Source organism: Mobula birostris, chromosome 7, assembly GCF_030028105.1.
Source record: "Mobula birostris isolate sMobBir1 chromosome 7, sMobBir1.hap1, whole genome shotgun sequence".
In the NCBI taxonomy this organism is placed as follows: domain Eukaryota; kingdom Metazoa; phylum Chordata; class Chondrichthyes; order Myliobatiformes; family Myliobatidae; genus Mobula; species Mobula birostris.
This window is the reverse complement of record NC_092376.1, coordinates 133,635,691-133,649,481: the sequence shown is the minus strand read 5'-3', so window position 1 is coordinate 133,649,481 and position 13,791 is coordinate 133,635,691. Positions and strand designations below refer to the sequence as shown.

The following is a 13,791-nucleotide window of genomic DNA, read 5'->3' as shown; positions in this document are numbered from 1 at the left end:
ACACAGACAGTAGGATAAAATTTGGATCACTATGTCAACGAGGGAGTGGCTCTCTTAGGAGTGCTGATGATATGCGTGATTCTATCCTGATCAACAATCGGCTGGAAGAAATCAACAGGTGAGTGGCATCTGTGGGAAGTAAGACATTCTGGGTCAAAACCCTGCATCAGGACATTTTGCTGCTTGACCTGCTGAGTTCTAATAGCAAGTTGTTTGTTGCTCTGGTTTCGGGCAGCTACAGTTTCGTGTCACTCCTGTTTTGCTTCTCAATTTCCACCCTCAGATTTTTCTGTTGTACTTCTGTTACACTAAAAGTCTAAGACTACTTTTAAATTGGATGGAGAATTCAGAGCTTCGCTGGTATTACAAGTAGGAGATTTGAGGGTTAAATTTACACTTCATCACCAGTTCTGTGGCATTGAAGCAAGAACACAGCATAAACCTTTGATATATCTCTACAATTATCGCTCCTTTCTTTTGGGAACAAGCTGACACCATGTGCACCTCTCAGAAACTAAGAAGGGTGCAATAAGCATATTAGAACAGCAGAATAGGTTAACATAACATTAGAAATCAGGCTTACCATCAGTAAATTGTTTATTCTTTTCAGTGTAGATGTCAGTAACTCGAATTGTAATTCTAACCTCATCATACTCCTCATAATCAATAACTGAAGATTCATTCACATAGAGTGAGCCATTGCTATAAAGCCCAAACCAGTACAGGCATGGCAGATTGGATTGCTTATCAATAATATTACGTTTCTTACAATCCACTGAAACCACTTGATAAATCAGTGAGTGATTGGTGTCGACATCATGGGCAATAATGTTTCTCACTATTCCAACCGTAGCATTATTTTCCATGACATCCAGATCCCTCATAGACTCTTGATCTAATACAGGAGGTTCATCATTCATATCCAATACATTCACATGAACAGTTGCATAGGCTGATTTAGCTGGTATTCCCAAATCTGAGGCAGCGATCCCTAAAGTGTAAAGCTTTGGTCCTTTGTCATAATCCAGCTCAATTGCTGGATCAACGGTAATATTTCCTTCATACTGATTTGGGTCCACTTGGTCGAGGATGGTTCTTATTAGGAAATTTCCTCTGCTGCCATTTTCAATACGGTATATCACCCGGCTATTGATATCCGTAGCATCATTGTCAGTGGCTTTAACCAGTGTCACAAAGGCTCCTGTGTACAGGGGAACAATGAACAAGGAAAGTGAACATATGTCCTCAGGTAGGGAGATAACGTTCACACACTTATCAAGCAAAAAAAAAGTAGGGCACTAATTCCATAAACAGGATTTGCTGCAGGTGCATGTTTTATTTTCTAGTTTGTAAATTATAAAAAGAGTAAAAAGTAAACGTGCAATAATTTATTTGGAAATGGTACAGCTACTTCATCTTCAATGAGGTTGTCAACGGAAACGGGCTTTTATTACAAAACTGTGTTTGTACACTATAACCGAACAATCAAAGGTGCTTTCTCTTCAGTTTAACTTACATAAGCAATCTAGTGCTGATCAATGACTTATTAAATTATAAAATTTCAGAACGGAACACAAATATTATGTTTACAGATGCCAACAATGTCAATGACAAGATGTTATATAAGAAACTGGTAAAAAAAAACCTGTCTACATACCATGAACTAGACTGAAGATCACCTAAAATATACCACTCCAACAGATTCAATTTATTAGGACTGATTAAAATTAGTAGATCTCCTACACTCAGAGATAAAGATAACATAACCAGGGATCTCTAGCTAGCTTAATCAGAGGCACCCCTGAGAAAGCTTCCAGTATGTAGAAGCAATTATAGATCCATTGAAATCTAGGTCACAGGAGGAAGCTATTCAATCCACCATAATTCCCATAGGTGCAGCCCCATAATCTACTCCTTCTTAACTCCCAGTGTGTAGCCTTGTAAGCCATAGCACGACAATTATTCATACAAGTATCTTAAAAATGTGATTAAGGTTTCTGCCTTTACTTTCAGGTAGCAAGTTCCAGATACCTTGATAAATGGGAAAAAAATATTAATTCCTCACTAGTTTTCCCTCAGCTAACTGCAAATTTTATCTGCTAGTACTGATCTACTTGCCAAAGTTAAAAGATCTTACCATTTCTCTATATAAATCAATTATTTCTCACAGCAGGTTTTTATCAAAACCAGGATATGGTCCAACTGGCTGTTGCAGGTCTGTCTGAGGCTTGTTGTGGCCAACTCCTTGATGGGTAAGCAAAGAGCCATGTAGGTAGCTAATGGCTGCCAGGAAATTCTAAACTAATATATTATTATTATCCCATGACAGAAGTGTATGGATGCTCAAATTTAAATATATTATTCAATACTTAACTGATTATTCAGAAGAAGAGATGGAGCAAGAAAAAAATGTGACTAGAAAAGAACAATAAGAGAGACGAAGGAGTGAGCACAGAAGCAGATATGTTCTCAGAGCAGAAGCTTACCTAATGTGTGCTCCATTACAGACGCACTGTAGACAGACTCAGCAAATACAGGTGCATTGTCATTTATATCCTGCATTAAAAAGTATTAGTTAAAAATAAACAAGCTTCCATTATGACTGTAAAAACATACTTACATGTTAGAAAAGTGAACAATTTGATCTTTAAATAAAGCCAACCATACACCAGCTCACTGTCCCATCCACAGTCCCCATTCATCTTTTCAACTGCGGCTGACAATCAGTAATCTAACATTTTGCTCTTTCTGTTGAGAATAAATAGGACCTCCTAGTCAGTTCTAAAATAGTTTTTGTTTGGCAGTCTATAAATTTCTTCACATTTGCAAGACCTGTCGAATGAGATGAAGTTGCAGGAACAAATTTCAGGGAAATGTAAATATAATAGAACAAAGCAGTAAGAAAAGAGGACTCCAGTTACCGAATACCTAGCAAATCAATTATACGCTATAATTTTCAAGCACACTTATAGACTATAGAACCAGCATTGGTGAGAAACACCATGAAGGCCAGGAAGTGTGAATTAGTCTAGAAAATGCATGCATAGGAACTTTCTTAATCTGGGCCATTGAGGAAGAAAGTAATGCTGGAACTTGTTCAGTGATCACAGCATAATGTTTCACTGGTCAACTATAATTAATCTTAATGTAATTATGAGGCACAAAGGAACAAAACATCCAACTTGTAGAGGGACAATTTTAGTGATTGGAGAAAGGATCGACTATGTGCAGGAAAGTAATACAGATTCATCAAGAGTAGGTAAATAACTAAAAATGGGTCTTCAGTGAGGAAAAGTGGAGCCTTTAACATTGAAATTCACTAAGCAGTGCAGGAAATAAAGGAAATTATAAAACAGAGCAAGGTTACCGAGGGCTTTGGAAGTAAGTCACTAATTTCACTCCAAACAGAGATTACTTTTGGATATTAAGGGAATCAAAATCTATGAAAATAGTGCAGGAAAATATCATAGGATATGATTTAGCAAACTGGATATCAACAATTATCTTGATAGTGCTTATTGTAACAAGCCCAGAGACAACTAGGTCACAGCAGTGAAGGTAAGGTTCCTCCAGTGATCACTTAAAATATGTCCAATCATAATCCAAGTAGGTATACGTGCAGTACTAGAAGGCTGGTAATGCCATATTCAGAGAAGCTAATGAATAATCATGAATTGTCCCTTGGGATAATACTGACTTGTTATGGTTATCACCAATGAACCAGCTTCTAAGCCAGTGTTCCAGATGGAGCGTACTGGACTAAGATTAATTAGGTTAGGACTTCATTCCCTGGACAATAAGAGAGTGAGGGAAACTTTGACAGATGCATACAAAAATTATGAGGGGTAAATATAGGGTAAATGCCACTGGGCTTTTCCCACTGAGGGTGAGTGAGACTAGAACTGGAGGTCATGGGTTAAGACTGACAGGTGAAATATTTAAAAGGAACCTGAGGAGGATCTTTTTCATTCAGAGGATGGTGCAAATGTGGACGGGTTGCTAGTTAAAGTAGTGGATAAGGGTTCGACTGCAACACCTAAGAGAAGTTTCGATATGTACATGGATGGGAGAGGCTTGGGGGGGGGGGGGGTGCGGTATTCCAGATAGGAGTAGGCAGAATAACAATTCAGCATGGCCCAGATTGGCTGAAGGGCCTGTTTCTGTGATGCAGTGCTCTATGACTCTATGAGTACATTAAGAAAACCGTTTCACAAATGAGCCACAGGTCCATGACAGTCAAGATTGAATGCAGACACCACGATGTCTCCAGATTTGACTGGATGTTTCAGAGCCCAGGATGCCTTTATGTGCACAGAGGATGAAGCAGAACAGTGTGTTCCTGTTCAAGGATTTAATCAGCATGAAAAAGAATTGAATTACACTTGGTGAATTACCTGAGGGTGGCACACCCTTGTGAGCGTGGTGTACAGATAATAATGGATAACGTCGCATTACTATTATGGACCAAGAATACCAGTGCTAACAATCTAACCTACCATATGTCAAATGCAATTTTTTGTTCTGCACCTCTGAACATCACAAGATGGATGTATGCACATTGGTGTGGTTAACAAGTTATTCTACAAGAAGTATTACTGTTGCAGAGTTAATATGAACAAGTAGCCTGTAAGCTACCATGTAAGCAGGATTCAAAGAGATGACTGAGTGGTTAAGTCTGTCACATAAACATCATGCAGGGGCTCAAAGGGCCTAATAATTACAGAGTGAAGTCAAAAAAGATTGGAGATGATTCATCCTGGTGGGACGTCTGTAAGAATATTGAAATCCACCCACGTATCAGAATTATCTTCCAATCTTGGCTATTGTTCCGATGAGAGTTGTGCTGTATCTGTCAGTCCAGTCAAGGGCATTGAAGAAATCCTGACGGCGTGAAGAGAAATACAAAAAGCATTCTGTGACAGGGGACTTGATTTACGAGGTGTAGACTAGGATTAAAGGCAAGGAGTTTAAAAGGAACATTAGAGGCAGCTTCTCAACGCAAAGGGTAGCACACATTTGAAATAAGCTGCAACATGCTTTTACATTAGCAACATGTAAAAGCCTTCTACAGGAAGAAGTTTAGAGGGCTATGAGCCAAATTTGAGCAGATGGAAATAGGTCACTGGGCGACATAGTCGGCCTGGACAAATTGGGCCAAAAGCCATTTTCCAACCTGTATAACTCTACTTGAGAGTGAACTGAATCTGCACTGGGATTACCATTTCATGTTGGGATCTTTTTGACTGCTTAACTGAATTCCACAAGTTATATGATTATCTGAAATAGCTGTTTTGGCAAGGGAGATGAATCTGTGACATTGTACAAAAACTGTATTAGTCTAACAAGAGTCCAACATCTCCTGAAAATAAACTCTCAGCTCAGCCGTATCCTACTATCTTTATCTGAAAGACATAAAATTTAACTGACCCTGGGCCAACTCTGAAGCAAAAATGCTTAGATGTGTCTCATAGCTTTGCCCACTGCATAATTAGAAGCTGGATAGTTCTATCAACCACATTTCTGATGTTTACGGACTATTTGTACAATTCGTGTTGACCCAACCAGCCATCTGTGACTTGCATGTAAAACATTGAATCATCATTGTAATAAACTGCAACTGAAAATTATAGTAAAGCTGTGCTGAAATCCATTGTATTATTTATTCTAAAAACCATTAGACCTTTTTGCGAAAGCAAGAGAATGAAGCTAACTAACATTGTAGGAAAGAACGAGGAAGGAAAGATATTGGAAAGGTTAAATATAGGTAAAGAGGAAGTGTTAAGTCTTTTGGCATCTTCCAAAGTTAATAAGTTGCAAGGTCCTGAAATGTTTAGATTGCCGAAAGAAGCTGGGGCACACATAGCAGAAAGATTGGAGGTTGTAAATGTCATTCCCTTGTTCAAGAAAGTTAGTAAGAATAATTGTGGAAGTTCAAAGTAAAATTTATTATCAGAGTACCAAATACAACCCTGAGATTATCTTTCTGCAGGCATACTTGGCAAATCTATAGAACAGTAATTGTAAAGAGATCTGTAAGCTGTAAACAAACTGTGCAAATGCAGCTAATAAATAAATAGCAATAAATAATGAGCATGAAATAACAAGATAAAAGAGTCCTTAAATGAGTGTAGTTATTCCCTTGTGTTCAAGAGCCTGATGGTTGAGGGGTAGGAACTGTTCCTGAAACTGCTAGTGCAAGTCCTGAGGCACCTGTACCTTCTACAGTGAGAAAAGAGCATGGCCTGGATGGTGAGGATCTTTGATAATGGATGCTGCTTTTCTATGGCAAAATTTGCAATAGATATCCTCAATTGTTGAAGGGTTTTATCTGTGATATACTGGACCAGATCTGCTACCTTTTGTAGGATTTTCCACCCAAAGGCATCGGCGTTCCTATACCAGGCTGTAATACAGTCAGTCAGAATCCTTTCCAGCACACATCTATAGAAGTTCGCCAGGGTTTTTGATGACATGCCAAATCTCCACAGACTCCTGAGGAAGTAGAGGCACAGCTGTGTTTGCTTCATAATTATATTTATAAGATGGGTCCAGGCTCTTCTGAGACAGTGACACCCAGGAATTTAAAGTTACTGACCCTCCCCACCTCTGATGGTCCGATGATTGCTGATTCCCTCTCCTGAAGTCTACTATCTGGCTCTTGGTCTTACTGACACTGAGTGAGAGGTTGTTGTTATTAAACCACTCAGCCAAATTTTCAATCTCCCTCCTGTATGCTGATTCATCACCACCTTTGATACAGTCCACAACAGTGGTGTCATCAGCAAACTTGTATGTGGTGTTGGAGCTGTACTTAGCCATAGGTGTAAAGTGAGTAGGGCAGGGGGCTAAGTACACATCCCTGTGGTGCTCTTGTGCTGATGAAGATTGCGGAGGAGACTTTTTTGCCAATCTGAAATGACTGTGGTCTATAAGTAAGGAAATCCAGGATCCAATTGCACAAGGGGGTATTGAGGCCCAGGTCTTGGAGTTTACTGATGAGTTTAGAGGGGATGATAGTGTTAAATGCTGAGCTGTAATCAATAAAGAACATCCTGATGCATGCACCTTTGCTGTCTAGGTATTCCATGGCTGTGTGAAGAGCCAACGAGATAGCATCTGCTGTAGACCTGTGGCTTCAGTAGGTGAATTGGAGCAAATCCAAGTCGCCACTCAGACAGGAGCAGATATGCTTCAACACCAGCCTCTCAAAACACTTCATCACTGTAAGCAGCACTGGGCAATAGTCATTTAGATGATTATAGATTAATAAATCTTATGTCTGTGGTGATTAATCTATTAGAGAGGACTCAGAGATAAGATTTACGAGCATTGGAAGAAACATCATCTGATTAGGATTGGTCAGCATGGCTTCATGAGGGGCAGTGACAAAACAAACTGATGAAGGTAGAGCACTGAATGTGGTGTACATGGATTTTAGTAAGGCTTTCAACAAGGTTTCCCACGGAACATACATTCAGAAAATCAGGAGGCATGAGATCCAGGGAAATATGGCTTTGTGGATTCAGAATTGGCTTGTCCTCAGCAGGCAGAGGATGGTAGTAGATGGAGTCTATTCTGTCTGAAGGTCAGTGACCAGTGGATGAGGAAGTGGAAGGATGGGTTAGTAAGTTTGCAAATGGCACAAAAGTTAGTGGAGTTTTGGGTAGTGCAGAGGTTGTTGTAGGCTACAATGGTTCATTATAAGATGAATAAAACGCAGAGCTGGGCTGAGAAGTGGCAAATGAAGTTCAATCCTGAAAACTGTGAAGTAATATATTTAGGAACGTCAAATTTGGAGGCAAAGTACAACGTTAATGGAAGGATTCTTAGTAGTGTAGAGGAACAGACAGATCTTGTGGTCCACATCCATAGATCCCTCAAAGTTGCCTCTCAAGTTGACAAGGTGGTTAAGAAAACATATGGTGTGTTGGCCTTCAATAATTGGCAGATTGAGTTTAAGAGCTGTGATGTAATGTTGTAGCTCTATAGAACTCTGGTTAGAGCACACTCAGAATATTGTGTTCAGTTCTGGTTGGCTCATTATATAATGGATGTAGATACTTTATAAAGAGTGCCAAGGAGACTTACAAAGATGCTGCCTAGACTAGAGAACATGGTTTATGAGGAAAAGTTGAGCGAGCTAGGGCTTTTCTCTTTGGAGGAAAAGGGGACGACAAGGGACTTGATTGAGTTGTATAAGATGATAAAAGGCACAGATAGAGTAGCTATTCAGTGATTTTTTTTCTGATTATGGACATGCCTAATCTAAGAGGGCATAATTTTAAAGTGATTGGAGGAAAATATTGGGGGATCTTAGGGTAGGTTTTTACACAGAGAGTGCGTGGAATATGCTCCCGGGATAGTGATAGAGGCATATATATTAGTGGTGTTTAAGAGACACTTATATAAACACATGGATGAAAGAAAAGTGGAGGGCGATCTGGGTTAAGGGTTAGATTGATCTTGGAGTAGGCTAAAAGGTTGGCATAACATTGCAGACTGAATGGCCTTTACTATGTTCTGTGTTCTTTCAAAATGTAGTCACAAGCAGTTCAGGGAAAATGGTTACCTTTTATGTTATTAGATATAGTGATATCTCTGACTTAGGTTATTCTGATTTCACAGTGAAAAGTGCAGTAATCATGCAAAATACCATTTTAATTCATCATATTTTCACATGTGTATACTACATACAAATAATTTCCCTGACTTATTTTGAAGTACAATCTCCTTTTCAAAAAACTATAGATGTCAACCAAGCAATTGCAATTCCCAGCAAGGCATCTAAACTTCAGCTGAACAATTATGACATTGACTAATTCCATTTCCTGTTAGCAACTCAAAATCTAATGAGCTGTGACAAGCTCAGACTTCACTCTCATTTCCTTAAAAATTTTTGTTTATAAATTCTTCTTCAATATCATATGTTGTTTGGCTGACCAGTGGGTGTGTAGAGCTGACTTTATAAAGATTTACAAGGGATTACATGGATCTTTGCATTCCAATATTTATTACCTATTGTCCAAGCATCCAAGGGACTGAATAGCAAAGGAAGAGTAGGGTTTGTCAAGATCAGAGGAAATTAGTACCTAATAGAAAGAACATTTCAAAGATTTCCTCAAGTGAGACGCCATGTTTGATACACATCATTGACTCTATCCTGCTCTCCGTTACATCCTCTAAGTTACACCCCAGCCCTGCAGGAGAATGGAAAAGTTATCTGATTGATGAAAAACAATCTGACATTCAGAGCAGATAATATCCCTGTCAGCTTATTGCGCAAAGACTTCATTACATCACCCTCTTCCCAAACGTTCTTGCTACAATATTGCACTGCACCTCCAACAGATTTCCTGCTGGATTGATCTATCAGGATGAATAGTAAACTGTTAAACCTACAATCACTGCTATAGGCCCAAGATTAACCCAATCTCAGTCACATATACATATGTGCATAATCAGAGGCCAAGGCCAATCTATCTACAATTCTTTTTAGAAAGCATGTGAGAGAATGGGCCTTACACTAAACGCCTGCAAGTTAAAGGGCCCTTCGTAACCTCCTGCCACACCACACTAACCCCAATAGTCAAAATCCATGACAAAGCCCCATTTAGTTGTGTATCACTTTCCATACCTCAGATGTCACCTCTCAGGGAATCTACTATGGTGTCTGAACTGTTAATAAGATCTTCAGCCTCCTGAGGAAAAGAGTGTCAGAAGACAAAGAGCTGAAAACCTACCCAGCTCTCACAAACTACTAGGCTACTTTGAGCTCGGTCCTCCCATGTGCTTTGGAGACATGGACAACCTATAGTAGGTGCCTCATTATGAAGCATCAACATGTCAGCCATTATCCATGTCCAACAGAATGAGGCTCTTCCTCCTGTTTGGATGAGGCTGGGGATTGCAGGGAGGATGCATAACCCGGCCAAGGTATCATGGCACAGGAGGCTAATCAAGTGTCAGAGGAAAAGAGAAATGTGATAGTCTTAGGGGATATCATAGTTTGGGGTTCAGAAACTAACTGCTCTTTCGATTATTGCAACAAAAATAGAGAGTTATAGAATCTATGTTGCCTGATTTGTGAGAGGATTGGTGACATCTCTTCTAGGTTGGAGAGAAACTTGGAAGGAAAGACCCACATAGGCAGCAGCAAAATAGGTAGGCCAAGGAAGAATTTGGCAAGGGATTATAGACAACTGGAGGCAAGGTGGAAAAGTAGAACCACAAAGGTAGTCAATGATTACATGTTACAAAATGGGAGTGAGATAATAATAGAGAAGTTAGTGCATGGCTTGAAATCTAGTGTGGAAGAAACTGGTTCCAGTATTGGAACAAATTGAAACCATTGAGGTCATGGTTCAGACTTAATTGTTTTTTAAGGTGTTTTCAGGTTTGTAAGGATAGTTTTGGAAACAAAGAGGGTAGTTAGGAATCAGGATAGGGTTTAAGGACAGGAATGTGGTGGAGTTAGAGGACGAGCCAGAATCTAAGCCTCTGATCTGCGTTCAAAGTTTAGCAACATAGTCATGGTTGGATGTTATCAAACCAGCAAGGTACCAGTGACTCCCTGGGTACACAAATCATGAGACCGTAGTTTGAGGCCTTGTGTTCAGGGTCCCATCGTCAGACAATCCAAAGCTCAAGGCCTGAATTTTGAGTCATTGACGAGTCCCAAGTGGACACCAAAGATCAAAACTCAAAAGTTGATTGGAAGTTCAGTTCAAAGCCCAAAGTTTGATTGGTAGGCAAGATTGTAACAGAAACTTTGATCAGAAATGCAGTATTTGAGGAGCAATGGCCAGAGTACAGAGTGTGCAGATCTCTGTGAATCCATTGAGGAAGTTGAAGCCCAATGTGTGTGATTCCACGAGTCTACTAGAAGCTAGAGACTAAAGAGGACAGTCTGTCCTGGGGTTAGAGGACTGCCTATGTGCATGGGTGGGCTTGCTTTATTTCTTGGTATGCTCTGGACTGTTCTGCAGAGAATGACTGGCTTGCTATGTTGGCACTGGAAGGTGTAACAACACTTGCGGACTGCACTCTGGTTATCAAAGGAGGTCAAGGATAATATTAAATCATAAACTAAAGCTTATGAAGAGCCAAAAGCTAATGTTGAACAAAAAAACCTGGTAATTTTCAGGAGCCAGGAGCAGATGACTGAAAATCTAATGAGGAGGAAAATGGATTAATACAGTAAACTGGCAATTTATATCACATCAATCAGCAAGAGTTTCTGTGCATATGTTAAAAGAAATGGAGCAGCCAAGGTAGATGCAGAATCCTTAGCAAATAAACCTTAGAGAATTAATAACAGGAATTAAGGACACAGCAGATAATTTCAGATAACTTAAACAAATACTTTGCATCAGCCTTCACAGTGGAGGACATTGCATACTCCTCAAAGATAATTGATAGGCAAGATTCGAATTGGATGAAAGAATATATTGTATGAGAAAAACTAATGGGTCGAAAAGTAGGTTAATTATCAGGACCTGATGGACTTCTTGGACAGATTGAAAAGTAGTGGTTGCAGGGTACCATCTGACAGGCATATAAGATCACAAGACCATAAGACTTAGGAGCAGAATTAGCTCGTTTGGCCCATTGCGTCAGTTCCATCAGTTGATCACGAGTGATTTATTTCCCTATCCCCATAATCTTCAACACCCTTACTAATCAATAGCCTATCAACCTCTTCTTTAAATATACCGAATAACTTAGCCTCCACACCAACTGTGGCAAAGAATTCCACAGATTCACCACCCTCTGGCTAAAGAAATTACTCCTCATCTCAGTTCGAAAGAAATGTCTTTCTATTCTGAGGCTGTGCCCTCTGATCTTATGCCCTCCCACTATTTGAAACATTCTCTTCATGTCCATTCTACCTAAGCCTTCATTCCTCTAAATTCTAGCAAGTACAGTTTCAAGCCACCATACACTCCTCTGGGCCTTCTCTAATGGTAGCACATCCTTTTGTAGATAAGGGGCCAAACTATCCTTACTATCAATTCAACTTGTAAGTCAACCTTTAGGGAATCCTGCACTAGGACTCCCAAGTCCATTTTCACTTCTGATTTCTGAATTGGCTCCCTATTTACAACATAGTCTACACCTTTATTCCTTCCACCAAAGAGCAATGATCATACATTTCCCTACATGGCATTCCAACTGCCACCTTTGAATCGTTCTCCTAGTCTGTACAAGTCCTTCTGCAGACACCCTGTTTCCTCAATGCGACCTACCCCTCCACCTATCTGTATATCACCCTTGCCTCTCTTTTACTCTTTATATATCTGAAAAAAACTTTTGGGACCCTATTTATATATTATTGGCTCGCTTGTCTTCATATTTCATCTTTTCTTCCCTTATTACTTTCATAGAAAAATAGAGGGCTATGAGGTAGGGAAATTCAAGGCAGTTTCTAGAGTAGGTTATATGGTCGGCACAACACTGTGGGCTGAAGGGCCTGTAATGTGCGGTAGATTTTTATGATTATTGCCTTCTGTTGGTTTTTAAAAGCTTCCAACTCCTCTAGCTTCCCACTAATTTTTGCTATACTGGGTGCCCTCCCTTGCTTTTATGCTGTTTTGACTTTCCTTGTCAGCCACTGTTGCCTTATCTGTCCTTTAAAATGCTTCTTTGTGGGATGAACTAATCCTACATCTTCTGAATTACTCCAAGAAACTTCAGCCATTGCTGTTCTGCTGTCATCCCTGCTAGTATCCCCTTTCAATCAATTTGACCAGCTCCTCTCTCATACCTCTGTAGTTCCCTTTACCCAACTGTAACATCAAAACACTCAACTTTAGCTTCTCTCTTTCATACTGCAGGCTGAATTCTATCATATTATGATCACTACTTCCTGGGGGGGGGGGGGCGCCCTTATCACATCTGGTTCATTGCACAGCACCCAATCCAGAATTTCCTTTTCCTTAGTGGGCTCAACCACAAGCTGCTCCAAAAAGCCACCTCATAGGCAATCTACATACTACCTCCCTTGGGCTCCAGCATTGACTTAGTTTTCCTGATCTACCTGCATATTGAATTCCCCATGACTATTGTAACATTGCCCTTTTTATCTGCCTTTTCTATCTCCCATTATAAGTTGTATCCCACATACTGGCTACTGTTTAGAGGCTGATATATATCATTCCTATTGGGGTATTTTTACCCTTCTAATTCTTAACTCTTCCCACAACGATGCTACACCTTCTGCTCCAAAGTCACTTCGTCCTAAGGATTTGATTTCATGTTTACCTCTGCCAATTTATCCCTGAACAAATACAATCAAGAACTTTGTCATGAAATGTGTTACTTTGTTAAAGAGTACAGTACAATACATACAAAAATACAACGTAAAGTAGAAATAAATTAATGAATCATGAAAAATAGAAATAGCACGGTAGTGTTCATGGACAGTTCAGAAACCTGATGGCAGAGAGGAAGAAGTTGTTCCTAAACATTGAGTGTGGGCCCTCAGGCTTCTGCCCCCACTCCGTGATGGTGGTAATGAGAAGGATGCATGTCCTGAGTGGTGGGGCTCCCAAATAATGCATCCATAATAATTAAATATTGGCTCATCTTAAAAACTTATAGGTAAACATTTACCCTCACTGACCAATACATACCCAAGAATTTTCTAGCAACACAAATACCTCAAATGACAGTTAACAAAATGAAAATTTTCAAGGCCCTACAGGTGTTTTTAAGGTTCCAATAAAACATTGAAGGAGTGAGCGTTGTTTAAAATTGATTTTTGATTGTTTTGAAGTATTGCAGATATTGGAC

General features: G+C 39.7%; 1 protein-coding gene across 3 annotated transcripts in view; it reads right to left on the bottom strand.

The window, feature by feature from the left end:
• The window catches only part of cdhr2 (cadherin related family member 2), a 138,824-nt gene that overhangs the window by 38,258 nt on the left and 86,775 nt on the right, over positions 1-13,791 (bottom strand). For all 3 annotated transcript variants that reach the window (XM_072263783.1, XM_072263782.1, XM_072263784.1), the window contains 2 exons: positions 2,487-2,556; positions 584-1,201 (listed from right to left, as the gene is read on the bottom strand). In XM_072263783.1, coding sequence (XP_072119884.1) covers positions 584-1,201; positions 2,487-2,556 — 688 coding nt within the window. The remainder of the gene's footprint in view (positions 1-583; positions 1,202-2,486; positions 2,557-13,791) is intronic.